The sequence below is a fragment of the Tursiops truncatus genome, chromosome 1, assembly GCF_011762595.2.
Source record: "Tursiops truncatus isolate mTurTru1 chromosome 1, mTurTru1.mat.Y, whole genome shotgun sequence".
In the NCBI taxonomy this organism is placed as follows: domain Eukaryota; kingdom Metazoa; phylum Chordata; class Mammalia; order Artiodactyla; family Delphinidae; genus Tursiops; species Tursiops truncatus.
This window is the reverse complement of record NC_047034.1, coordinates 162,441,233-162,468,028: the sequence shown is the minus strand read 5'-3', so window position 1 is coordinate 162,468,028 and position 26,796 is coordinate 162,441,233. Positions and strand designations below refer to the sequence as shown.

Below are 26,796 nucleotides of genomic sequence, written 5' to 3'. Positions count from 1 at the left end.
TGCACCCGCATCCTCAGACTCACCCAGGAACAAAACCTCGAGGTCCAGTCGGCACTTCAGTTGGCACTACAGGGAGGTGACGGTGAATGTGTCCTCAGGGTGAGGTTCCGCCATGGGCCCCAGGAAGCCGCTCTTGGGGCCCCCACCCAGGCCGGGATGCGCCTGCGGCATAAAGCCTGGATACCTGTAGGCGGTATCCTGCAGGGGCAGCAGCGAGTCCCTCGGCACAGGGGACAGGGTTAAGTCACTAAGGAGTGGGCAGCCATAGCCAGCAGCAGCTGCAGCGGGGCCACGGGGTGGGCCGGGCGGCCGGGCCATCTCCAGTGGCTCCTTGTCGGCCTTAGGTGTGGCCGGCGGGCTAGCCAGGTGTGGGGCACTGAGGCACGCGGCCTCCGTCCTGCCCAGGAAGTCAGCCAGCAGCCCTGAACCCACCTTGCCTTCGTAGGGCGGGCTGCGGGCAGCTGAGCCTGGCGGGTACCAATATGCCGTACCCTTGCAGCTGGGGGAGTCGTAGTGGGGCTGGCCCAGCGGCAGGTCCCGGCAGCTCAGGTGGGCCTGGGCTGCAGCTGCATGGCTCAGGCTGGCCCCCTGGAGCCCATGCTTGAGGGGCTCACAGGCAGCCAGCTTTGTGGGTGGCGGCCGCAGCTCTTCCTTGAAGCCCAGGGTCGGGGAGCAGGTTGGGGAGTAGGCCTTCTGCAGGCCAGCATCAAACACCGTAGGCGGGTGGGCCAGCGGCGGGAAATGCTTGCCATCCAGCTCAGGGGCACCGAGGCTGGGCGAGTCGCAGTGGAAGCCTTGGCCGAAGGTGCCGTCCGATGGCGTGGACGGGTTCATGGAGTAGGGTCCCATGAAGTCACAGGGATCTCGCTCGCCCACGCTGAAGGCCCTCGACTGCGAGGGCAGCGGTGACATGCTGCTGTCCCCGCTGTAGTAGTCCAGGCCGAGGTCTGGGCTGTCCTGGAACAGCGGGTTGACCGGCTGGGGCTTGGGGATGAACTTGGCTTTGGCCGCCGCCCCGCCCCGCTCCTTCTTGGCTGAGCAGGCCCCGCCCCCCCGTCCACCCCGAGGCTGCCGGGGCCCGGTGCTCCGTTTGGATGGGTAGCCCGCGGCGCTGGCCGAGGCGGTTGACGGGAAGCCCAGATGTGAGGCCTCGAACAGGTCCACCTTCTTCCGCCGTCCGCGGCCTGGCTTGGAGCTGCTCTGGAAGAGGACGCTCTGGTTCCAGTTGTAACCGGGAGCGGACGATGCCTCGTTCCAGTCCATCATCAGTTTCTCCAGGCTGGACAGGCTCGACTGGCCCTCGCTGCTCGAGGCCTCGCTGTTGGCACGCCGGAAACCGCCACCGCCGGGCTGATTGAACTGGGTGCTGTCGGAGGATGACTCGGAGAAGGTCTCGGACACGGCTGTCTGCTGCTTCACCTTCTGCGGCGTGTAGTTGGAGATGTCCAGGATCACGTTGGGCTCGCTGACGTGGCAGTCGAAACCGGGATTGTAGAGCTGACTGAAGGCCTCCGAGGCCCAGTCCAGGCCTCCATAGCCCTGCCGGAAAGGCCACTGAGAAGCCCCCGCAAACTGCCGACAGTTCTCAGGCGAGGGCTGGAAGGAGGAGGAGGACGAGGACGCGGCAGAGGTGGCAGAGGCTGTGGTGCCCTTGGGTACCATGTAGCCGCCGGGTGAGACCGTGCTGGCCCGGCTGTCACAGCGCAGGGGTGTGGGGGCCGAACCAGAGAAGGGGCCCCCCTCAGAGCTGTTGAAGAAGGATGCCTTGCTTGGTGGCAGGCAGGGGCCACCGGTAGGCGGTGGGGCGTAGCCAGCGCTGTGGGCGCTGCTGGGTGAGGCAGGGAGGCTGTTGCCACTGCCGTAGGCAAAGCTGCAGTCCTTGCTGTTGGCGCAGTCCTGGCCCGTAAAGGGCTTAGTGGGTGCGAATACACTTTGTCCAGCCCCGTAGCCCCCGTACTGCTGGGGGTAGGTGCTGGCGGGCGGGTGTGCGGTAGGTGAGCGAGCCACGGCAGAAGGCAGAGGAGCCAGCTTCGGGAAGGTCTCGGCTGCCCGGCAGTCTGAAGCACCGGGGGTCAGCCCATAGCTCGCTGCCCGGCCCGGCGGGAAGGTCTGGCGAGTGGGCAGAACGGGCTGGAAGGAGGGGTCCGCCCCAGCCCCGCTGCTGCCCACCGCCACCGGGCTGGCCTTGGCTCCCCGGCTGGGGAAGGTGGCCAGGCCCCGCTGGGCGGGCAGGGCGCTGCTGGGGGGCCCTGTGTAGGTGCCTGATGCCTTCCGGGACTCGGGGCGAGAGGCTGAGAGGGCAAAGTCCAAGAGGTCGGAGGAGTCATCCGAGTCGAGCAGTGAGCGGAAATAGCCGGTGAAGAGGTTTTGGCGCTCCTGGCTGAGCTCCGTCTGGCCCGCAGGTGCGGCTGTGCCGTAGTAGCTGCCACGGCCCGAAGCCCCGCTCTCTAGCCCAGTGGAGGCAAAGGCCCGGGCCTCGGTCCCCTGGAACCCGCAGTTTCGGCCCGCTTGCCCGCCCGGGTGCCCATGGTGAGGGGCCCAGCCACCACCCTTGTCCCCGGCCCACTCAGTGCCCGCCTCCCCAAAGCCTGGGCCACTGGGCACCTGTTCCGGGAACAGAGTCCCGTTCTTCCGGGACCGCCTCTTGCGTTTGGGCTTCCCAGTCACAGCGTCTACCTCCCCCCGGCCCCGTTTGCGTGGGTGCCCCAACTCAGCGAGGCCAGGGCCCCCGACCCCGGCGGCTGCCACGGCCACCACCTTCTTTTTCTTGCCGATGCCCTCAAAGAAGTCGCTGAAGGAGCATCGGGCCGCCTTGGCCGCGTGGCCCCCACCCCGGCCACCAAAACCGCCTGCTTTGCCACCTCGCCGCCGGAAGCCCTGCACACGGTGCAGGAAGTGGGAGATGCTCTGTGTGTCGGGCGCCTGGTGCACTGACTCGGGCTCACTGGGTGTCCAGCAGCGGGGCGGTGAGCACCGCCCAGCGCACTGGCTCTGGCGGTTCAGGAAGGCCAGCTTGGCGAGGACGTCTGAGTACTCGGCCTTGCTGTCGTTGGCATCTGCTGCGTAGGACGGCTGGGGAGATGCCAGCTTCTGCTTCCGCCGCCGCCGTTTCTTCACCTCCGGCATGGCCATGGTGGCTGCCGCCACAGTGGCTGCCTCGGCCGCCACCACCGCTGGCTCCTTGGGCTTGCCGGGGCCCAGGAGCAGGTTCTTAGGAGGGCGGCCGCGCTTACGCTTGAGAATGATGGGCATCTCGCCGGGTGGGAAGACCACCACCACGTTCCGCCCATTGTTCTTCATCTTCAGCAGCGGGGTGGGCTCTGTGGACACGCGCAGGCCCAGCTCCTTGCCCTCCACGCTCAGGCTGCTGCTCAAAGACGACACCTTGTACGTGGTCTTGTTCCGCCGGCCCAGTGACACGGGGATCTTGGCCATCTTCACCACCATGCGCCGCACGCCCCGGCACTTGCCTCTGCGGGTAGGGACCACTGGGGTCTGGGAGGATTCGGGCTCCAGCTCTGGGACTGGGCCTGGGCCGGGCAGGGTGTGAGGTGGGGGCGGGGGCGGGGGTGGGGGCTCAGCCAGGGCAGCCGCCAGCCCTGTGGGCACAGGCAGGGGCAGCAGACGGCCCTCGGGGCCGGCGTCTGCCTTGCGTCCCCGTCCGGCTTTCCGTCGGCGACACAGGATCTTTGGCCTATCGGTGCGCCGCAAGGCGTATTTGGGGTGACCCTCAGGCCCAGGAGGGCCATGGGGTGAGCACAAGTCCAGGCGCAAGGGCTCAGCCAGCGGGCAGGGTCCCAGGGGCTGCTGGGGCTCCAGGCGGCGGCTAGGGACGTCAAGCAACTTGGGCAGGGGGTCAAGCGCCTGAGGGTCGAGCAGCTGCGACTCCAGGGAGTCGGGCAGGGTATCTAGGGCCTGCAGAGCCAGGCCCGGCAACCCCAGAGGATCAGCAAGGGGTTGCAGGGGCGGCAGCTCCAAAGCTTCCCCGAGCGGCTCTAGTGCCTGCGGGTCCAGGAAGCGGGGCTGGGGGTCTAGGAGCTGAGGCTCTGGCTCAGGCGACGGTGGCTCGAGGGCCTGGGCCTCCAGCAGCTGGGCCTCGGGGCAAGTCAGGGAGGCCAGCTCACTCAGGATGTCGGCGTCAGCGAGTTCTGAGTAATCAGGGCCGTCTGGCTCGGGCTCTGGTGGCAGACCAGTGGCCGCGGCCGTGGCTCCGGGACTATGGCCTTGGCCGGGCTGGGGACTGTCCCTAGGCTCAGGCTCAGGCTCGTAGAGGGGGTGGCTGGACCGCTCAGACTTGGCATGGGGGGTGGCCCGCTCCTCAGGGCTGCGGATGCTGTTGGCCAGGCTGGGTGAGGAGAAGAAGCTATACTGAAGGTCCCCGGGGGGCGGGGCAGGTGGGCGGCTGAGCCGGAGGCCACCGCAGTCCAGGTGCACGCCGCTGTGCTGCAGGTCCTGGGAGAGCCGGGTCAGGTCCTTCATGATGTCAATCAGCTGGACCACTGGACGCAGGTTCACCCGCCCGTTGTCCCAGCGCCGTCGGGAGCTGCTGCCGTCTCCCGCGGGGGTGGGGCAGCGGGCCTGGGAGACAGGACGGGCTGCCCTCGGGGGCAGCGGGTCGTCCCCCTTGGCAAGGACTGGTGGGCGCCGGGTGCTGGGGTCCCGGCGTGGGGGTGGGCGCGGGTTCTCGGAGAAGGTGTGGGCGAAGGCCTTGTCGGGTGGGCTGGCAGGGGGCCGGGCGGGAAGCAAGGGCCGGGGGGTGGGGGGGCCGCCGGGGTAGTACTTGGGCTCCCGGAGGTAGTCAGGAGAGCTGCACACGGCACTGGAAGTCACCACCAGGCCCTGGGGCTTCACACGCATCCTGACCTTGTCCTCCACGGGCCGCCGGGCGGGGCCGGGGCTGACATGAGGGTGCGAGAAGCCGGGACCAGGACCTGCCAGGCAGCACAGCCAGGAGGTCCCTCACCGAACGCCTAAGTCCTCGTCAGCTTCCCATGTCCTCAGTGATCCCCGGCACCCCTCCCCTGAGTCCCCTCCCGAAGCCCCATCCCCTTGCTGACCCCCAGCTTTTCCTAAACCACCACACGCATCGTGAACCCCCACGGGCCCCAGTTCCACTTATTGACAGCTCACCCACTTTTGTCTAGACTCTGGCTAAGGGCTGGGGGAGAACAGTTCACCCGCTTTGGGGAGGGAAGCCCATCAGCAAGGTGGATCAAACGTCAGGAGAGGGCCAGGCCCCTGTCAGAGGGCCCGGAGGTCCTATCAAGGACACGGCCTCTTCCTTCTTGCCCCATCCCCAGGGCTCTAGGAGAAGCCCGGCCACTCACCCTCGGCTCTGCCGCCTGGGCTGTCACACTGGAGATCTCTGTGGGCAGCGAGACAGGCAAGAGGAGATCTCAGCGGTCTGCTGGCCACAGCCCAACCACTGCCCACCTGCCCACGGGGCCCGGTCTCCCCCACATACCGACCCCAGCTCCCCCAGTACTCCCTCCAGCGCACGCCCAGCTGACCTGAAAGAGAGAGGGCCCCCGTGCCTGGGGGCTCTGCCAGTCGCTGGCTGTCAGCTGGGGGTGCTGCGGGGCAGCTTCGGCCTGAGCCCAGGCCTCGGGGCGTGGACAGCGCCTGGAAAGGACCACCGCAGCTCAGGTTTAGTGAGCACCTACTGCGCGCCAGGCGCTGGGCCGGAAGCTGTCCAGGCATCGTTTCATTTAATTCTTCATACCAATCCTGCGAGGTAGGGGCTATGAATAACCCCATTTTGCAGATGAGGAAATGGAGGCTGAGATGAAGTGACATCATTCACTCATTCATATACTCATTATCTATGGAGTGCCTACTTTGCACAAGAGCTGGGTAGACAAACATTTAACAGATTATGGTAAGTGACTTAATTATTAGCGGGATAAGAGCTGCAAAGAAAAACGGAAGAGTGCCTGAGGTCAGAGGTTTAACAATCATACCAGGGAGTCAACAACGACAAAAGCACACATTCTGGGGACGCCTTCTCTGCTGCCAAACACGGGACTAAGCGCTTTATGTGGACTACCTCATCTGACCCCCCTGCAAACCTGGGATCGATACGATTATCATCCCTGCTTCCACAGTCGAGGAAACCATCCGCTGGAAGGTGGTAAGCACCATGAAGGCAAGGATTTCTGTCCTGCTGACTTCTGTGTGTATCTCCCAACCCCCGGATCAGCACATGGCCCACAAATGTGCTTCAAAAAATATTTACTGAACGAACAAATGAATGAATGAGGCACACAGAACAATCAGCCCTGCCTTTCCCCCTGAGGCTCTCTCTCTTTCCTCTCCAGACCCAAAAGTGGGACCCAAGTAGGATGTGGAAGGAGGGAAGGAGATTAAGAATGTGAAAAGGGACATTCTCCGCCCTCCATGCCACCTCTAGCCTCCATCCGGCCCCTGCTACATATTTTTAGAGCCCTCTTTGTTTCGCCTTCACTGTATTTATCATGACTGCAGTCAATTACTTGTACGACTGGGTGTTCAGTGTGTCTGCTCCCTAAGTATGGGCTCTTCAGGGGCAAGGACTGTGTCTGTCTTGTTTTCCGTTGTGTCCCCTGACCCCAGGGCCCGGGCTACGGATGCTACATAAATATTTACCGAGTGACTCCCTGAGCTGGTCAGGGCAGAGTTGGGATTTAGATCCAGGCATGTCTGACCCCCAAGGGAGCCTGGGGACTCAGGGCCCCGGCTGATCCCCAAGAGCTGGGGTTTGGGGGAGCAGGGAGCTGAATGGTCCTTGACCACTGGGAGGATCGCTACCCAGGGTTGTTAACTCCACAGGAAGACTGCAGAGCTGACTTGGGGACAGGGGAGTGTGGGCAGGGACACTCGTCCACTCGCCTTTGGTGGGCGGCAATTTGCAATCTATGAAGCACCTCCACATACATGACCCACTGAATCTTCACCGAACCTGGGAGACATGGTTTACTGTCTCCACGTTACAGAGGAAACAGGCTCAGAGCAGTTGTATAACTTGCCTGAAGTCACATAGCTGCTAAGTGGCAAGATTCCTAATTCTGCCAAGTCCAAAGCCTCCTTCCACTCCCAGCTCCTGCAACTCTCCTTCAGCCACTCCTGAAAGTGCTCCTTCTAGAGCTGTGGCCTCACTTAAGGCTGGAAGGAACCTTAAAATCATCTAACCCATTGGCTTCCAAACCCTGGGCCTGGGGAAGCTATGTAACCTTGCAGATACCCAGACCCTAGTCCAGGGGAGTCTGACTCATAAATCTGAAGGGACATCCGGGATTCTGCATTTTTAATCGGCTCCCCTAGTGGCTATGCTGTTCTAGTGCCACCTCGTGCGCCTCCCATTTTATAGATGAGGAAACTGAGACCGGAAGAGGGAAAGAGACTTTGCCCAAGACCACAAAATGGCATGAGGAGGGCCTCTTTGTTGCTCATCCAGGCAGAACATCCCCTGTCCCTGCAGGTCCCAGGCCTCAGCTGTTCCTCACTGCCCCATTTACTCGATCACTCAGGGTTCTGTTCTCTCTCATGCCTGCCGGCAGACTGTGGCCTGGCCCCTTCTAGGCTAGGCTCTCTCTGCTTCAAGAATCTCACTGTTGCTCTCGCAGGATGGGCTGCGGGTAAGACACTCACAAAGGAGCGAAGGGGCTCAGACTCTGTGGAGTCTCCAGGTCAGATTTCCAACAGTATGCTTGATCCACAGTGCTGCCCTCTTTGAGATGCCTACCAGAAGCCATCATCCCTCCCTTACTGAGGGTGGGGCTCACCAACCCTCCCTGCTCTGGAGACCTCCCACTTGGGGCCTGAGGGTGTGATCTTGGCAGAAGAGAGAAACCTCCTCTCCAGTGGTTGCTTCTGTTCCACCCACCCGTGAAGACCTTTGGGCACGTCGTCCTGCCAGACCTCCTGACTCTGTCCACTGCTCTCTCGCAGCCTCCAGGATCTGAGGGAAGCAGCTGGCACCCCTCCCCACCACACCCAGGCATCCATTTTCTTGGACCCCTCCCAAGGGCACCACCTATCCCACGTCTGTGAACAAAGTCGAAAAGGTTCTTCTGTCCATCTGTCTGCTTCTGGGTCAGTGTGTCTGAGCCTGCCTATGGGGACACCAGCTGGCTGGGAGGGAAGGGGGCTGGGGGCCCCAACCTGCTGTGCACAGTGCCGGGAAGGGCCAGCCCACATCCTTGAGTCCCCAGCCCCACCCTCCCCCGCTGCGGCTGTGACCACCCCACCCCTTCCCCAGGCAGCCTCCCCTCCCCCACCCACAGCCTCCCCAGGGGAGCCAGGCTGCCAGCCCCAGCTCTCACTTCCGGCCTCATGGCCCTCTCTCTAGCCTGCATACTCCTCCCCGCCCCCCCAACACCATTTCCCTCCCAGCCCGGACTGAAGCCTCAGGGATGTCCTCAAATGGAAAACTCTGCATCAAAGGGGCTATCACTGCTGCTGTGAAACTTCCCCCATCACCTCCCTTCAGGGCCTTTATCTCCCAGGATCTGCCCCTTCAGGAACTATGCATCACCCCTCTCAACTTCCTTATCTTCAGCCCTCTCCCAGCCACCCAATTGTACCTGAAGATCTTCTTCCAACCTGACTCCAGACCAAAATCATAACAAAAATAACAACGATGAAAAAAATAATGGCAGCTGTCACTTATTTGGCATGTAAATGGTGGCTCAGAGAGGTTAAGTAATGCCCTTAAGGACAAACAGCCATGACAGGGAAGAGCTGGCGCCTGCACTTAGGTTTGTTGGGCTCCTCTAAACCAAACTTCTTCACTGTCCAGAGAGTCAGCCCCCTCCCCTGAAGCTTCCTCTAACTGTCCTAGTCCCAACCACCAGTTCTAATTTTTGACTTCTAATCTACCCCGACCCAGCTTCGGCACCCCTCCCACCTAGGTCATCTCATGCACTACCCTCCCTCACCACTAGGTGTCCCCTTAGAGCCACTGACGCCCCCGAGGGGAGCAAGCCCCGCCCCACCCCCTGGAATCATCAGGGCTCCCCACCACAGCACAGCACACCCCACCCCACCCTACCCCCAGCCACACAGAGCTCCTTTGTGCAGCCCTTGTCCACCCCCTTCCTGCCCGGAGCGGGGCACCTGGCAAGCAGGTCTGCCCCAGGCCCGCCCCCTGCCAGCCCCCAGCCCTGGGTGCCAGGTGTGTGGGCACCAGCGCCAGCTCTGGCTGAACCTGAGGGTCACCCTGCCGGGCAGCCCTCCCTTCCTCTCTCCGAGGTCACCCAGGGACTGTGCTTCCCGCCCTGCTCCGCCCCCATCCCCTCCTGCCCTTGGCCCTTCCAGACTCCTGTCCTTGTCTTTCCTTCTGTCTACTGGAGGACTTCCCTCCTCCAGCCCCACCAGGCCCTCCCCACAGCCTCTCACCACCGCCCACCTCCTTCCCCTGAGAGCTCCTTGTTCTGCCCCCCCCCTCCCCGCCCAGGTCTGAAGAACTCCTCCTCCTGGAAAGTTGCTGCTGGAAAGGAAGTGACTTCAGCAATTTGGCCACAAGGCTGGGCACTGCTGAGCCCAGCTCAGCTGAAGGCTTGCCCAGCCCACCTCCAAAGCACAAACGGAGCCACGTGCACACACCACCCCCAGTGTGCAGCCGGAACCCTGAACACACGCTTCCCCGGTGATACGCGGAAGGATCTTCGTGTACACACCCCACCCCACTGTACTCACACATCACCCCAGTGTGTTCAGATTCTTGTCTACACACCTCTCCAGTGTACACTAGCGCCCTGCACACAGACACCATCCAGCGTGGCACACACAACACTCCAGTCTCCCCACACCTGCCCAGGACACGCTCTGAATCCTGCACACTCACTCCGATGTACCACATACACAGCCTCTGAATGTCCCCCAGCCCAGTCCACTTACTCTTGTGTGCAGAACCCTGCACACCTGCGGACAGAGTCCTGCACGTGCCTGCTTGCACACAAGTCAGAGGACTTTGCACACGAGATGCTCTGTGCACATACAGTCAGGTACATCCAGCCCTGCATCCTCCACAGCTGAACCTCCCCACGCTTACAATCCCAGGAGGCCCCGCCCCCAGACCTCAGGCCCCAGGAATGCTCTTTTGGAAGTTGGGTGGGGTCCCCAGGCAGGCTGGGATCTAGGGAGCTTCCTGGAGCCCGAGGCTTGAGGCTTCATGTGTCAGTTCGGGGAGTTGCCTCTGCAGGGCAGGGCAGCCCCACCTGGCCTCTGTGGCTCCTGAGCCTGGGTGGGCTAATTCGGGCCCAGAGTCAGGAGGTGGGTCCTGCCCCCACCCCTGCCCCATCTCATCTCAGGAGGGCAGCCTAGCATACCCGAATTACCCAGGTCCTCTCAGCTTCCACAGACTCTAGAAGGGAGGGGTCCTGCGGGGTCAGCTTCACACATCAGGCATTCTGGTCTCTACCTCTGTCCTGGGTTCTGGTCACTGTCACAACCCCTTTCCCTTCCCAGTTCTCTCAGGTCATCCAGGTGCAGGGAAGAGTCCCCAGACTAGGAGGCAGGACTCCAGGGAACTGCCTGTATATCCACGGACCTCACCTTTCTGGATAATGGGGAGTCTGAGTAAGTTGGGTTAAAATATTTTGATTCTAAAGGGCCTCTTTTTGGCTTAAGCTGGGAGGGGGGAAATCCCTGCCATGACTGGGAAGGAAGTACCCCTGATCCCCACTTCCTGGGGTGGCCAGTCACAGACCCGGCTTCCCTATACACTGTTACCTGAGCAGGCTGTGCAGACAGGCCCAGCTCAGCAAGAAAGGCCTGTCTTCGCCAGTGGTTCCAGAGTGGTCTCTTCGGCGGCCTGAGAGTCGCCCCAAAGCCGGGGCCCTCTGCACGCACTCAGCTGGGCAGGCTCTGGGGTCCAGGCCAATGGGCAGACAGGCAGGCAAGCTCCCATCTGTGGAAACAAAAACAGCACCGCAGACATAAGCATGGATACGGGATGAGCCAGAGAGAGGGACCAGGAGGCCATCCTAGATGGGGTCCACTCTTGCACAGGATGAAATTGGCTCCAACTTCATTTCACTGGGGAGTGTGAGCCTACCTCTTGAAACCCCAGGTAGCATCGTCGTGCGGGTAGGTACATGTACACGTGAACATGAACACACATGCTATGGTGAAAAGAACCTGGCCTTGGGAGTCAGAATGGTCCTTGGCTCAACTCTCACCAACTATGTGATCTTGGGCAAGTCAGTTAACCTCTCTGTCTCTCAGTTTTCTCATCTATAAAAAGGGGAGAGCTTATGAATGGGGAGAAGCACGCTGGGGAAACTATAAATGCTAAGAGCTCACTTACAACGTAGGTGTGAGAGTTGCTGTTCAAAGTGATGGTGAATGCAGATTTTCATGAGAGGTGTATAGGCAGCTGGCATTTACCCTTCTCCATCAGCGACTGGTTATATGTCTCTTGTTTTCTTTAATAATCGTGGCCCTCCTTACCGCCCCCCCGCAACCGGCTTCCTGCCCATTTGTCTGCCTCCCTGAGGTCTGTACTGAAGCCGAGAGTGGGTCTGGGAACCAGGTCTCATGGACTGCTTATAGGTTTTGGTTGCCTGGGAATGTGTATGTGTGTGTGTGTGTGTGTGTGTGTGAGAGAGATCCTGCCTGTACAGATGCACGTCTGTGAGCGTCAGCTGTCTGGGCAAATACACCTGTGTGTGGCTTCCTGGGTCTACTTAGCCTTCTGTATGCTTCTCTGGGTGTATTTGTATGTCTATACGAGTATATGTGTAAGAGTGTTACACGTATGGGACTGTGTGTGTGTGTGTGAGCTGATACTTGTGTTCAGTGTCTTCAATTATATGTGTGGGTGTGTGCACCTGGGTCTGTTCAGTTCTTTGTGTGTGTCCAGCTGAGCCTATGTCTGCACGCCTGTGGGGACACAGAGGTGTGAGTGTGTACCTAATGTGTGACAGGTGTGCCCAGCTGTGGTCAGGGGGTGAGTGCCCATGTGTGCACACAGCTCTCTGCATCTCACTGCTGTCAGGAGCTGAACCGGCTTCTGCCCATCTCTGACTCTCTGGGCGTGTGTACTGGGGCGGGGCGTGTGTCCCTGCAGGCTTCCAATCTCGAGGCCTGTGACTGCGGGCACTGGTGTCACTGTGGATCAGTGTTGCCTCCCTCCTACCTCTGCCTTTCTCTGGGTTTTCAGGGTCATGGTGTGATGGCATGACTGGTCACAGTGTCCCTGTGGGTCTGTTTCACTGTGGGTCAGTATGTGCTCACGTGTGTAACTCTGTGTGTGTGTGCTGTATGACTTTATCGTTGTGCATCTGTGTATGTCAGTGGGTCCTTGTGCCATGTCATTGTATGTCTGTGTCAGTGTCAACATGGGTGAGTCTGTGTGCCATGGTATGACTGTCAGTAAAACGGTGCCTCAGTGTTTGTGTGGTGCCTTTATGTAACTTGTCAGTGTGTGTGTGCACGCGTGTGTGTGTGTGCATGGGAGACCCTTTGTGAGACAGTGTGTGTCTGTGTCACTGTGTTTGTATGCCTGCTTCCCTCCTCCCTCCCTATCTCCTGCGTTCTCTCTCTCTCTCTCTCTCTCTTTCTGTAGGAGCCAGACAACTCCCCAAGCCTGGATTAGGGACAATTTATCCACAGGCAGAGAAGGAGAATTCCAACCTGCCAGAGCCTCCCTCCTCTGATCCGTCCCCCCTTCCCCCCTGGTTGGGTGGGCAGAGAAATGCAGCCGGGCAGCTCCCAAGCCCTTGGGGAGCCCCCACCTCTGCAGCTCCCCAGAGGCCCAGGAGGGCGGAAAAGATGGAAATCTGGGTGGCCCCAGAGCCCTCCAGTGGGGGTGGATTGGCCGCCCCCCCCCCCCAGGCCGCCACAGCTCAGCTCATCTTGGCCCTGTTCTCCTACATATGGTGGTGGTGGGTGGGGGGAGTCTGCATGAGGTCTGCCTGGCCCTGGGGGCTGGGGCGACCTAAGGAGTAAAGCTGCTTCCAACCCCTCCACAGCCTGATACTCCCCAACTGATAAACGCCAGCTCCGACACCCCCGGAAATGTAAATGACTGGGGAACTTGCGCCTGTGCCCGCACAGGCTGGGGGGATGCTGGGAGGCAGGGGACAGCGTGGTGGGGGGAACGCAGCAAGGGGGGAGCAGGGGCTGAGCTGGGACTAAGGCTCCCTTCACGGTGCTCCAAGCGCAAGGCAGAATCACATGTTTCCCATTAGCTGCTCTGGCCTCCTTGTTCAGGGGGTGTTGGCTGGGGGAGATTTGTTCTGGTTGCAGACACCAGCCGAGACCACACAAGAGAGAGAGTAAAAGACAGAGAGAGAGAGAGAGAGAGAGAGAGGAAGAGAGAGAGAGAGGAAGAGAGAGAGAGAGAGAGAGAGAGGAGAGATTGAATGCCAGAGGGAGAGGAAAAGACAGAGAGCGAGCGAGAAAGATACACAGAGACACACAGGGAGAGAGACAGAGACAGAGAGACATGAGAACAGAGACAGGCACACACAAACACAAAAGCAGAGGGACAGAGACGGGTGATGGGAGAGGCTAACAGAGTGGGGGACAGGGAGAGCGACAGGGAAGGCGACCGCAGTGCAGAGAGACGAGTCAGAGGCTGAGGAGAGAGTCAGTGAGGCACAGAGTGCGAGTCAGGCCAGGAGGGACTGAGGGGGCAGAGGGCGGCGCTGGGGCCGCAAGCCTGATGGAGGGGACCCGAGGGTGACAGAGCGGGGAACCTGCTGCAGGGCCAGGGAGGGCAGGGGCGGTGGGTGGGGACGCGGGTGGGCAGGGGGAGTGGCTTCTCCAGCGCCACCGGGCGGGGCGGCCAGGAGCCTGGAGCCTCCCGCCTCCTGACCCTCGAGCCTGGGAGAGATAACAGGCCGGAATAGTGCTGACTTGCGGTTCAGAAATCCAATATCCTCCGCGGCGCACTAATCGACTACCTGAGCTCCCGGTCCGCGCCGCCGAGCTGCCCCGATTAATCCTGCGGCTCCACAGCCTTAATTAGTTTAACAGTTTCAGGGGCAGGAGAGGCAGGCATAGGGGCTCCCAGACCTGCGGGGACACAGGCCCCCATGCCAGCCCTGCCTGGTGCCCCACCTCCCCAGTCACACCTGCCCCAGCCCCAGAGGCCCCTTTCCACACCATCTGCAAAACACTGGGTCTTTCCTCCTGGGGGACAGTCCCAAGGGCTGGCACCTGGGTCAGAAGGTAGGTCTTGTGGAACAGAGACTCCCCCATCCCAGCTTGTCCCTGCGCCCGTGGCCTGGGTGCTTGCTCTGGCCTGCGCTTTGGGGCCCTGCCAACCGTCAGCCCCGTACCACTGAGCAACATGTCGTCTCTTTAGGGTGACAGACAAGCTCCCAAGTTACTGACAACCCCCCAACAGCATGAGATAATCACACATGTCACTCCCCACACCGGCATGAGATAGGCACATGGTGACATGTCACACACACCCAACAGTCAGAGACACAGGAGTACGAGAGTGACGACCCTCCCGACAGGATGAGCTAAGCGCAGAGCCTGCCACTTCCTCCAAGGCCTGAGATGGGCACATCTGATACCCCAGATAGTATGAGACAAGAACACAGGTTGTCACCCTCACAATGGTGTAACAGACATACAACCAGGCGCCCCCTCACCCACTGATAGGATGCGAAATGCACAGAGAGCCTGTCTCTCACTCACTGTCTCTCTCTCTCTCTCTCTCACACACACACACACACACACACACACACACACACCCCTCCCTCACCTTCCAGGTGTGACAGAGGTACGGACCCTCCCCCGAACACACAGAGTATAAGCCAGGGACACGACCTCACCCCTTCCCCATCAGTCCTCCCTCCAGACTGCAGGATGGGTAAACGACATGTCACCCTGGCTGCTCTGGACGGGTGACAGCCCACCCCACCCCTCCCCCGTCACTGCCAGCCTGGTGGTGCCGTCCTCTGCCTGCAGAGGCGTCACAGCTCACAGGGCATGAATGTCACCCCAGCACTGCCAGAGCCGGGCCCAGCCACATGTTGCCCCAGTGACGAACACCACTGGCCCCAGGAGGTGGAGGTGCACAGGGCTCTGGGCGTGACCTTGGTCCCTGAACACCAGGAGGGGAGGTGCCGTGGCCTCCCTCCTGGGTAACCCACTGGCCCCGGAGCTGGGGAAGATGAGTGCTGGGAAGAAAGCCACCTGGGCACACAGACAACCTGAAAATGCCACCTCCCCAGGCAGCCACCCCCACCCCACTTCTAACTGAATGTAGCTGTTATCGAGGGAGGGGGCAGACTGTGTAGTGGAGGGAGGCTGTCAACGAGGCCTGAGGAGCAGATCCTACAAGACTTCTTAGAGGCAGCGGAGGGTAGGCAGGGTAGGGGTTGCTGTCACCATGCCCTCAGGGCCCAGGACTGAGGGAGTGGGACGATAGCTTCAGACTCCCACTGTGGCCAGGGGAGCCCCTCTTTCTTACAAGGGCCCCCTCTCCAAATTCAGGCCACAGAGCCTGACAAGGAGGCCAAAGTCCAGGGGCATGACTCACCCAGGGAACAGGCCCAGCCTGCTGGCCAGAAAGTGAGGGAGGACAGGAGCCAAGGGGCCTGGGTTCAAGTCTGAACTCCTCCCAGGCCAAGCACAGTGACCTTGGAGCAGAGGCTCAGTCTCTTTGGCTTTGGGGAGGTGGGGAAGAGGCAGCAGCCAGGGAAGCGCTGAGGCTGCAGACCAGCAAGCAGAGAACTGGGGGCCACGGGAAGGAGGACACGGCGGGTCCAGCCCCTGGCTCCACCGCTTCCTCACCAGGAACCTCGGCTTTCTGTACCTCAGTTTCCTCAGCTGTAAAGCAGGAACGATAACGTCAGCCTCACGAGATAACGCAGCATGAAGTGGACAGGTGCTCAGGAAACGGGAGCTTCTTATTGAAGAGGGGAAAAGAGACTAAGAGAGGGCAGGAGACTTGCCCAAGCCACGGATCAAGCCAGTATCGGCTGAACTCGGCCTCCACCTCCAGGCTTCCCACCTGAAGCTGTTTCTTAAGACTGCTTGGAGACTGTGTGTGCACGTGTGTGTCAGGGTGTTGTTGCTTATAGAGCGGCCCTACTGTCCAGTGAGGATCAAGGAAATGGATAGGATATAGCCTGACTTTTACCCTAAACCCCACTTGGCCCACCTTCAAACTTTGGACCAGAGGGCCAGCTCTATGGGAGGGAGGCAGCCCACACTCCAGCCCCCATAAGCAGCACCAGCACCTGGTGCTCCGAAGGACTGGGGGACTGGGAGGTCAGTGTCTGGGGCCCTCTCGTTGTACAGGAGCTCAGAGAGGGACAGGCCTAGCCTGAGGTCACACAGCATGACAGCAGCAGAGTCCAGAGCCCTGGCCGGCGACAGCCTCAGAGCAGAGTTGTCTAGCCCCTAGGGTGGCTGGAGCTGGGGGGCCCTGGGGGACTGAGCAAAACGTGGCGACAGATGGCCTGCCGAGGCAGCGGCGATCTGGGCGGCTGGCAGGCATGCTCGCTCCCGCGCAGGGAAGCGGCTAATTTTAGCTGAGGCCTCGATGCCAGCTTTGTTCCCCCCACCCACCCGCCGAGGGGGCCCAGCATGCCTTGCGTGCAACCCGCCTCCCCCAGGCACCCCTACTCCCCCGCCTGGCCACTTGGTGAGTAGTGCCCAGACCCCAGGGTCCTAGAACTGTCTGTCTGGCCAGGTCTCATCACACCCAGAGGCAAGGGCTGGGCCCTGGAGGCCTGGCATCCCCACCCCAGGGCCTGCTTCCCATGACGGGAAGCTCATTCTGAAGAGGGGCTGTGGGGAGAAAGGCTAGAGGCCACTGCCCAGACTGGGAGGGAGGGCCTGACAGCAGGGGCTGCCAGTCTTTGCGGGGGGGTGGGGGGTGGGGGTGGGCATTGTCCTCCACCAGATACTTAAGGAGACAGGACCCTTATTCTACCCCTGCCCCGAGCCAAACAAATTCTTCTGTGCTGGAGTCCCCCTCCAGCACAGCGTAGTGTTGAGCAAGGGGGTGGGAGTCACTTTACCCTTTCCCTGTTCTTTATAAGCCCGATTTTGCTCCAGGAACTCAAAGTACTTTAAAAAAAGTCAGAGATGGAGCAAGGGTAGTACCCCACCCGCACCCCGTGCCACTGGGGGAAACTGAGGCACAGTCTGAAACAGCTTTCATGGTAGCAGGGGAGGAACAAATCCCAGGAATCGGTGAGGGAAGCCTAACCATGCTCTACTTTGAGTTCTTAGAGCTGGGGGCTTCTTGGGCCAGCTCAGCCCCTAAGACTATCCCCTGCCTCCACCTGGGCTGGTAGAAGGTAAGCTAGATGGATGGAGCCCGTCCTCTGAAACCCTGGGAAGGGAGGCCTGGCATTCTTGGTTCCTGGTACCCCACCCCCTGTTGGCTCTTTGACCTTAGAACCTCTCCTCCTCATCTCAGGTTCAACTACATGTGCCCAATGGGGTGCCAGGACATCTGGCCCCCGCTTGAAAGGGGACTCCTTCGGGGTGATTCTGGAGGGGCCCACTCTCCCAGTTCCAACCCAGGGGCCGTGACGGTAATGGCCAAGTGGGAAATAGATAAAGAAGGCTGGAAAGAAATCTATGTACTAGAAGGAGAGAGTCGGAGGAAGAGAGAGCGAATGAGAAACCAAGGCAAAGAATCAGAGTCAGGAAGAGAGAGACGGAAAGAGGGGGAATGTGGGGGCAAGAGAAACAGGGCAGAATGAGGGTGAAGAGGCAGGAAGAGCTGAGGAGGGAGGGGCTGCGGGAGAGACAGAGAAGAAGCCAGAGGAAGGAGAAGAGTGAAAAAGAGACTCAGGAAGAGAGGGACAGAGGAGGAGGAAAAAGACAAAGAGACAGAGAGACAGGCAGGATGAGGCAGAGACAAAGACAGAGAGAGAGAGCAAGACACACGCAGAGGGGAAGGAGATGGAGAAGGAGTTGCCGCGGACGGGGCAAGGCTCAGGGAACTGAAGACACCACAGGGAGCTGGAGACACACAGAGGGACTGACACACCCAAAGACCAACAGACACAGAGTGAAAGGGCCAGACGCACTCAAGAGACTGGGGAGGGAGGAAGGGGGAGACACTAAGTGATAAAGTGTGTGTGTGTAGGGGGGCAGCAGGAGTAGACAGAGGCAAGGAGGGAGGGGGCCTGAAGAGGAGGAGGGGGAGATGTCATCGTCAGAGCTGGGGGGGACCGGACAGAAATGGAATGTGGGTCTGGGCATGAGGCTCACAGATGCATCGGCTCCGGTTTCAGCTGGGGCAGTTGGCTGCTGGGGGGGGAGATGGTGATGGTGGGGAGGGAGAAAGGAGCAGAGCTGACAAGGGAGGGGGGCCTGTTGCCATGGCTGCGGGCACGGCAGGGGCACAGTCTGCTGGCACTTGTAGTTCTGGGCATGGTAGGGGGCAGACTGAGGGGGAAAGAGGGCAGTGATGAAGAAGCCTGGCCCCTGCCCTCGGGGCTCCACCAGGAAGAAAGTTTCCAGAGAGAGGATGGGAGACCTTGAGAGCTGAGCAGAGCTCTGGGCCCTGCTCCACTCCATGGGGGGGACCACTCTCTGGGGTGCCGGTGGGCATCCCTGGTTCCCATCCGTGCCTCAGGCTGGCCCCTGGGGATCCTCTTTCTCTGTCCCCTCCAGTCTAGCTGAAGATCCCGCATGCTGCTGCTGCTGCTGTTTCTGCTTGCAGGGGAGCAGCAAGATTGTGAATTCAGGATCTGTAATCCTAACGCAGAGCCCAGGCCTACCGGGCTCCAGTTGCCAAGGCGACGGAGGGTCAGAGGGCAGCGCAGGGCGCCCGCTCCTCCAAGTCAGAATCCCAATTGTTAAAGCCCAAGAATAAACAGCTGAAGCGGCCATGGGGGGGCCGGGAGGGGGGCTGAGGTCTGCATCGGCTCAGTGTGGTGTTGTCAAGCGAGATGTCACTAATTGTCTGAAGGAACGGGCTGAGGCAGCTCTTAACTGCTTCTGTGCCACCGGAGACACCTTGGCTGCCTGGCCCCATCCCCCGGGCCTCGCAGCATTCCACCGGGCCGGCTCGGTGGCGGGGGGAGTGCTGGCCCAGCACAATCCCTGCCTCCCTTGCACTGAACCCCTACATACTTTGGCTCCCAACCCTCCTCCCTGCCCCGCTTGGAACCTCCCACCTGCAAGCGAAATGCTTTATGTCCCCAGAACCAGTACCCTCCAATTACTGGAATCACACTACTCCTTATAGCCCAGAACTGCCACTCTGGCCTGCAAAAGCCCTCCCAGCTCCTCCAGATCTCTTCTTCCTCATCCTCTCAGAAGTCAGAGATTCTGGTACAAGGTGTGTGGACTGCGGAGGAAAACAGATTTCGGGTTCTTCTGATCTTTGGTGGGGGTAGAAGCCCTCCTACGGGAAGAGGGAAGGTCTGTGGCATCCTCTGTGCAACTCCCTACTCTTAGTCACACACCAGAACTAAAGACCTGAACGGAGCCTGGAAACCTGGTTTCTAGCTTTGATTGTTCTACCTACTTGCTGTGTGACTTTTGCCAGGATATTTTCCATCCATGAGCCTATCTCCTCATTTACTATCCATCCTAAACATTTAATAGTGCCTATTCTGAGCCATGCCATGTCTGGAAGCCCTGCCCAGAGGAACTTCCAACCCAGCGGCTGAGAAAGGCTCATAAGACAAGGTAGAAAGCAATCAGAGATCCATCAGGTAAGATATTCAATGAAAAACACGGAGCAGTCTGGTAAATCGTTCAGTGGACGGCTGCTGCTGTTAGGAGCAGTCAGTACTGGTATCGCCGTTATGACGGAGGGTCGCTAAAAGGGTGTAGGTCATCAGAGAAAAGATTGGGGGGAGGTCGGTTCTGGAAGGCTTCCTGCAGAAAGTGGTACCTGGTAAGATTTGGACAGGTGGGCAAGAAGGTAGAGTGCACCAGGAGAGAGATCTTGTGAGCTGCTCTGTACACTCTCAGGGTCGTGTGCTCAGCCCCGCCCAGAGCAGGAAGGGCGAGGCCTTCAATGGTCTCCCCGCCCCATGGGCCGGCGCTGCCTCCTCCTCCACCTACTGCGCCTCCCGATCTCCGGAGAGCGGAGCCTGGGAGGGGCGGGCCGCCCGTGGGCACAGCTCCCGGGGATTGGTAGCACCTGGAGTGATGTCATGGGGCGGGGTCAGGTCTTCGGACACGCCCCTGCCCCAGACCCCGCCCCCCTGCTCCGGGCCGAAGCGTGGGTCCCGGGAGGGGTCGCTCAGGCAGCCTCGCGGCCCCCTCAGGTGGCAGGCGGGGCTGGGGCGCTGTCCGTGGGCAGGGAGCTGGGCGCGGAAACAGGGGATCCCCCAGAGAGGGCCTAGCCCAGCCCCGGGCTGGACTCGTACAAAAGGCGACTTGTTCTTTCTTGGGATGCCTGCGCCTTCTCAAACATACCTAGAGCCACACTCCGGGGAGAGCTACACCCACACATGGCTGCACAAACCCGCCGGGGTGGGGAACAGGGGGCTGTCGCCAGCCCCAGAGGTTGGCGTTAAGAACTTTGCCCCAGCCACCCCTTGCCACAGACTAAACATCATTCACCTCACCCCATCCTAGCCCAAGTGACCTGGATACTCCCACAGTCTCCTGCAGAGCCCTGGGGACACTGACCCAGTCACATTCTCATGACTATCCTCTCCCTCAGACCAACTCTAGCGGCTCACCAACTCCTCTGGAGCCAGACTGCCAGTTTTAAAGCGGGTGCCACACTACTGTGTGACCTTGGGACACAATGAGGCTCACTAAGGGTTACTTTTTACTGAGCACTTGTTCTGTGCCAATCTTTACAATTGCCCTTTATGGTGAGTACTATTAGTCCCATTTTGTAGCTGGGGAAACTGAGGCTTACGTTAAATAGCTTGCCTAAGGCAGAGGCAAGGATTTGAACCCTGGTCAAACTTGACTTCATAGCCCACGTTCTTCCGTGTATTATCTCTGCCTCCCATCACACCATGCTACCCTCTAACACCCCACCACACACAGTAAAGCCATCTCAGAGTTAGGGTGTAATTCTCCACCCCAAACACATCTCAGTGTCACCGTCTAGTATCAGGCAGCTTCTCTCACTAATCAGTGTGTGTTCTGGGGGGTAGTCTCCTACCTTTAAGCTTCCCCAATCCCCAATGTTGGCTATCAGAGTCATAAATGGGACACAGTAGGAGCAAGGCCAGAACAGGCTACCTCTAACCTTTCCAGCAAGCTCACCTCCACCTCCCCTGACCTTAGGATGAAAAAGCACTGCCATACTGGCTGGGGCTCCAGGCCTGTAGCTCTCCCTGACCCCTTGGGCCAGGACCTTCCCCTAGCCCCCAGTGCTTGCTGAGAACAAGTCCTCGAAACAAACTCCTTCCTGGGGATGTCAAAGCACCTTTCCTGGGGGAGGCGGCTCTATGATCCCCTGAGCAGGGCTAGGATCCGGTTACTCTTTCCCCAGCTGTGCCTGGACTCCTTGGGGCTGACCTTTCACCTCATCCAGGCCAGGACCCAAAGGGGGCTGGAGTCCAGCCCTCACCTCCTGTTAACCCTCTGCATTCCTCATCTTTCCATTCCAGAGCCCCCGCGGGGAGGGGGTGGTCTCAGGAAGCCCAGCCGGGCATGCCAACCTTTTCCCACCCTCCCATCCTGGGGTCTGGTTTCCCAGAGAGCTTTACAGAATGCTCCTCCCTGCCCCCTGCCCAAGCTGCCCTGCCCTGCTGGGATCAGATACCTCCGCCCAAGCAGCTGAAAATGACCTGGGCTATTTTCGCTCTGGGATCACGTTGCAAACTCCCCCTTGAGCTGGCAGCTTCCCACAATCCCTCCAGACCGTTGCCCCCCACTCCTCATCCCTCACCCAGAACCACTAACCAATAGGACAGGAGGGCTGTAAGAGACCACTGGCCTGAGCCCCTCAGATGGGGAGACTGAGACCATGAGGAGTCAGGTATAGGACTGGGCAGAGAACCAGGCTTCCTGGGTCCCCGCCCAGGTCTCTTTCTACTATCTAGCACAGCCTGCTCTGTACCCTAGATCTCAGAGCCTCTGACCCAGCCAAAAACCCAGCCGACCTCCTCCAAGCACCAGAAAGTCACACTGGAGGCTACCCACAAATCTCTGGGCCACCCTGCATGTCAGAAACTGCTTCTGCTACACTCTTTTCTTTGTTTAGAACTGGGACCAGATCTGTACCTGTGTCACAGCTATGTGGACCACGGGAATGTTCGGGGGGTTGCAAACTGGCAGGAAAGACAGGGGGACAGACCCAGAGGAATAGGAGGCTGATTCAGGCTTCCAGAGGTTTACATTGCACAATCCTTCCATGTTCCCAGCAGCCCCTTGCCCCACCTTCTCGGTACCCACCCACCCCCCCGCCCCGATTCCTACAAACCCAGCCCCCTCCAGGCCCCTGCCCCTCCACCTCAAGCCCTGGTTCTCCTGGGCAGGAATGTGACTGGTCAGGTCTGAGCTGACCACATGAGTGGCTATAAGGCGACAGACCCCCATCCTCCCATCCCCCCAGCCTGGGGGAAGCTCACATACCAAGGTGAGGTGGGAGCTGCTTTAACCCTTTGCAGCCAGGCTTCCAGGGTGAAAAAGAGGGGTACTCTACTTCCAATGGCCACTCCCAAACGAGTGCTGCCAGGCTGGGGAGTGCAGGCAGAACCTACTTCCCCCAGTGGGTGGAATGGGAGTACTTGCCCTGCTAGTCCCTGTTAAGAAAAATTATCCTTTGCCACACCAACTGTTTAGTCTCATCTCCCATGACATTTAGAAAAACAGTCATGAACTGGTGCTGAGGGAAGAGAAGGAAAGGAGGTATCATGAACCCCAACCTCGGGAGCCCCTGGTCTGATGGGAGAAATACAACCCTGCCCTGGGGAGTCTGATGGGGGAGACCAGGCACAGAAGCTGGGACAAAGAGCTGAGAGCAGAGAAGAGCATGGAGCCGCACAGAAGTGGGAGGAAGCCAGGGCAGGAGCAGAACAAGCCAGGTGGGGTCAGATCGGGCAGGCTTCCCGGAGGCCCCTCTGCCCACACCCCTCCCCCCAGGCTCTGGAATCTCGGGGGTCAGGGCTGAGGGACAGCCCCGCCCCCTGCTCCCCTCGGGCTTAGGAATTCCACCAGCCAAGAGGGGGGGGCGGCTGCTTCGGCCTCAGTCCAAGTTGGCTCCCACTGGACCGGGAACTACAGCTCCTCCTCGGCCCCCCCCCACACACCCAAGCCCCTGGGCTGGCCCCCGGCCCCCTCCCTCGCCCTCCCAGGCTGGCACGGTGTGTGCCAGGCGCTGGCAGAAAACAAACCCGCCGGGGTGGGTTTGCAGGGAGCGGGGTAACCTTGACACAGTTGCGGCAGTCGCTAATGGCAGACACACACTCCGCCTGTTCTGGGGGGACTGTTGCCGTTGCTAGGAAACCGGCAGCCGCGTGAATGGAAATGGGTCAGTAAACCTGGGGAGAGATAGTGTGACACTCGAACCACTGCAGCTGCTCCAGCCCACACCGAAATCCCTCCTCTTCAATATTTATCACTCCCGCCTGGGCCCTCGGCTCCTGCCAGGCCCTGCACCAGCCTGGCCCTCAGGCCCCCCGCAAGGCTCAAGAGAGGAGGGGGAGAAAAGAGATGTGGGGGTTGCTTATCCGCTCCTTGGGTGGGGGGGAGCCCCAGGAGGGATGGAACTGGTTCTGGAGGAGATTGAACAGGAAACAGTCTAATCCCGTGGCAGGGAAGGGGTTAAAAGGTCAATTCACGCCTGTTCCTGATTTAGGCACCGTGGTAAAATTACTGCGAGTGTGAGCGGGTTGCGACTGCCGGCTTGCCTACCTGCGGAGGGACTGATTAAGACAGGAGACCTCTCTCCCAGTGTGTAAGAGATGGCGGGGGAGGAGGCACCCAAAACATGGCCAGGAATCCCTCACAGCCTGGCAATTCCCCCAATACAGCCCAAGGCTTCCTAACAGCCAGAACTGATGCCCCTCGAACAACCTGAGAGTACCCCAAACGGACAAAAGCTGCCTATTGCCTTACAATGTCGTCCTGTACAGACACTCCCCGCAAACAGCCAGACACTTGCTGTTCAGAAAACCTTGACAACACCCCTGCACAGATACCCCACAACAGAACGTGACAACTGCAATTCAGAACACTGCAGTTCAGCACAGCACCTATAAACAAGCCGACAAACCTAGGCACAGGCAAAACTGTGTTCGACTGTGTGTTGAATCTTCTGTAACTTCCCCATAAGGCTGGAGCCTCCCCACACAGCCTGCCCTAACCCAAAGCCTGGCTCTGCGGTTCATCTATGTTTTTTCCTCCCTCCCATTGTCAGCCTCCTTGTCTTGCACACACCCCAGTAAACTGCCCCTGTGTTTGCTCTTCTGGACACACCATCCCACAAGCTAGCTGCCTCATGCACCGCACCCCCCATTCCCTGGAGGCTGGCTGGTCACTGACACACACATTCCCTTCCCCTAGAAGCAAGCAGAGTCTCACAGCCCTGCCTGACACAAGCTCTCGTTCTTAGGCGCAGGCCTCTCTACTGACAACAGGGACCCTGGGAATCAGCAGCACCACTTGGGTGATATGCCCCCTCCACCCATCACAATCTCAGCCAGGATCCCTGGAGGGTGTGTCTTGGGAAGGGAGGCACTCCAGCTTTCTGGAGGAGGGGGGGATACCTCAACAGGAATCTCCCAGCTGACTCGGTTCTGTGTGCTCCTATCTCCTAGGATACATCAGTCAACACAGGCTCTGAGCCTGTCAGAGCTGGAAGGTGCCTTAGGGAGTCACTAATCCAGCCTCCTCTGCTATGCAGGAGGAAACCGAGGCCCAGAGAGGGGAAGTGCCCTGCCCAAAGTCACACAGCCCAACTGCTGCTTCCAGCCCCTTTCTCTTCTACAGTCTCTGAGAGCCCTCCATGATAACTGGGGGTGGGGGACAGTCAGCCTAGGAAGGTTTCTCTGAGGCAGAGCGAGATGGGACTGGATTAGCTAGGAGAGGGAGAGCCTGTAGTCCTAGAGAGTTTATGAGAACTGCCCAGCAGTGTATTCAGACACATGGGCACCTGGCAGCCCTGGAATCTGGGCCACATAAGCTTCCTCGAATTTGTACTTTGCCAAATTTATCTGGTAGACACTCACCCCCAACCCACTTCCTATCCCAGGGCCCCAGAGAGCTGCCTCCCCAAACCAAAGGTAAAGGGAGGCTGCTCTGTTCCCTATACCTGGCCTAGAATGTACATTCTAGGGAATCCCTGCCTTTTATTATTATTATTAATTTGTTATTATTTTTTGGCCACACCATGTGGCATGTGGGATCTTAGTTCCCTGACCAGGGATTGAACCCACGCCTCCTGCAGCGGAAGCGTGTGGAAGCATGATGTCTTAACCACTGGACTGCCAGGGAAGTCCTCGCCTTTTATTATTTAAATAGTTCTCTGCCAGGGAGCCTCTGGGATGCTGTGAAAGACGTTTTCTGCAAGGTAGTTTTAATTTCAACTCCATTTTGCTGAAAAGCAAAACGAGGCTCACAGAGGTGGTGTAGTTTGTTCAAGTTCACACAGACAACAAATGGAGCCTTGAGTTCCTTCCAGTACACAAGGAAGGCCCATCCAACAGGAAACAGGGAGAACCGGGGGGAGGGTGGGATAGGAGGAGAGGGAAGGGTGGGAGTTGACACAGGCCCAGGCCCAACATCCTGGGCTGAGGGGGAGCCAACAAGCATTTGAATTTGAATCTGGGTATCTGGGTTCCACCCCCCACCCACTCTAGCAGAGGTGGAGTGAAAGGTCAGCAAGGAGATGGGAGGGAGAGGAAAGCAGAAGTCCACCAGCTTCTCAGCCTGCATGGGCCATGCCCCAGGGAGCTGGGCCGGGGGCTGCCCCAACTTCCTGGCCCCAGAGCTGTCTGCCAGCCTCCACCCCCACCTCCACCTCCACCCCCCAACAGCAGAGGGAGCTTTGTGAGGAGACCCTGCCTCCTCCCAGGGCCTCAGTTTCTCCATCTGTACTAAGAGCTAGCCTAGCAGGAAGGATTTCTTAAGGGCCCTTCCAACTTTAACATAATGTGGCGAACAGTCCTAATTCTCAGTCTCCACCACAAATGTATGTCTCTCCCCCAGACTGGAACTAGCTGAGAACCACCTTAGATATGTGTTTAATGAATAAATGAACACTCAACAGAAACAATGTCTTTCCATCCTTCCCAGACCAGCTGAGAGGCACTACTTACCTCGGAAGGCTGAATTTCTCGAGGTTGCTGGAAGGGAAGGGGGATTCGAACACTTTGAAGGCTCTGAAGGGGGCTGTCTGATACACAGGTGCCCTTTATTTCCTGTCCTGACCATATGCAGACACTATGGTGATTGCTTTAAACTTCTTCAACTTCAAGGCCGTGGCTTACCTACTATCATCTAGCTTTTCAAATGAGCAAACGGACTAAGGAGTGAAGGGACTTGCTCAAGGTCACACAGCCAGTGAGTGGAGGAAAAGGTATTGGAACTGCACCTATCCCCCCTGCTTGTTTCGCACGGTGAGGGTCTGCTGGGTTGGGGCAGGACGTGAAGTTGAACAGGGACCACTGGCAAGGGGAGAGCGGGTCCACCCCAGGAGGGGGAGGTGCCTGCTGAGTTGCCAAAAGGTTCATCAGTTTGCAGAGCACCAAATGGTACTGGAACTAGCAGAGCGGTGGGAAAGCATCTCTTCCCCTCCCCCACAAAGGGCAGGGTAGACCTCTTTCCCTCCCGCAAGACACCGTGCCCAGAGTGAGCCCTAAGAGGTCACTTACCTACTCCCCTGGATCCCAGGGCTCCTGTAAAAGGAAGCCCCTCCCTCCCGGGAGCCCTTTTCTTGATTCCAGGACCTGCAAGGTG

The 26,796-nt window shown here is 59.4% G+C and overlaps 1 protein-coding gene across 5 annotated transcripts in view; it reads right to left on the bottom strand.

Moving 5' to 3' along the window:
- The window catches only part of AHDC1 (AT-hook DNA binding motif containing 1), a 65,014-nt gene that overhangs the window by 10,904 nt on the left and 27,314 nt on the right, over window positions 1-26,796 (bottom strand). For 3 of the 5 annotated variants that reach the window (XM_033839994.2, XM_033839986.2, XM_073793491.1), the window contains exons 3-6: window positions 10,711-10,888; window positions 5,511-5,622; window positions 5,328-5,365; window positions 24-4,931 (exon numbers count right to left, since the gene is read on the bottom strand). In XM_033839994.2, coding sequence (XP_033695885.1) covers window positions 67-4,857 — 4,791 coding nt within the window. In that variant the 5' untranslated portion in view covers window positions 4,858-4,931; window positions 5,328-5,365; window positions 5,511-5,622; window positions 10,711-10,888 and the 3' untranslated portion in view covers window positions 24-66. Of the gene's footprint in view, window positions 1-23; window positions 4,932-5,327; window positions 5,366-5,510; window positions 5,742-10,710; window positions 10,889-26,796 lie in introns of all 5 variants that reach the window. The other 2 variants (XM_073793481.1, XM_033840003.2) reach the window with 2 other exon arrangements.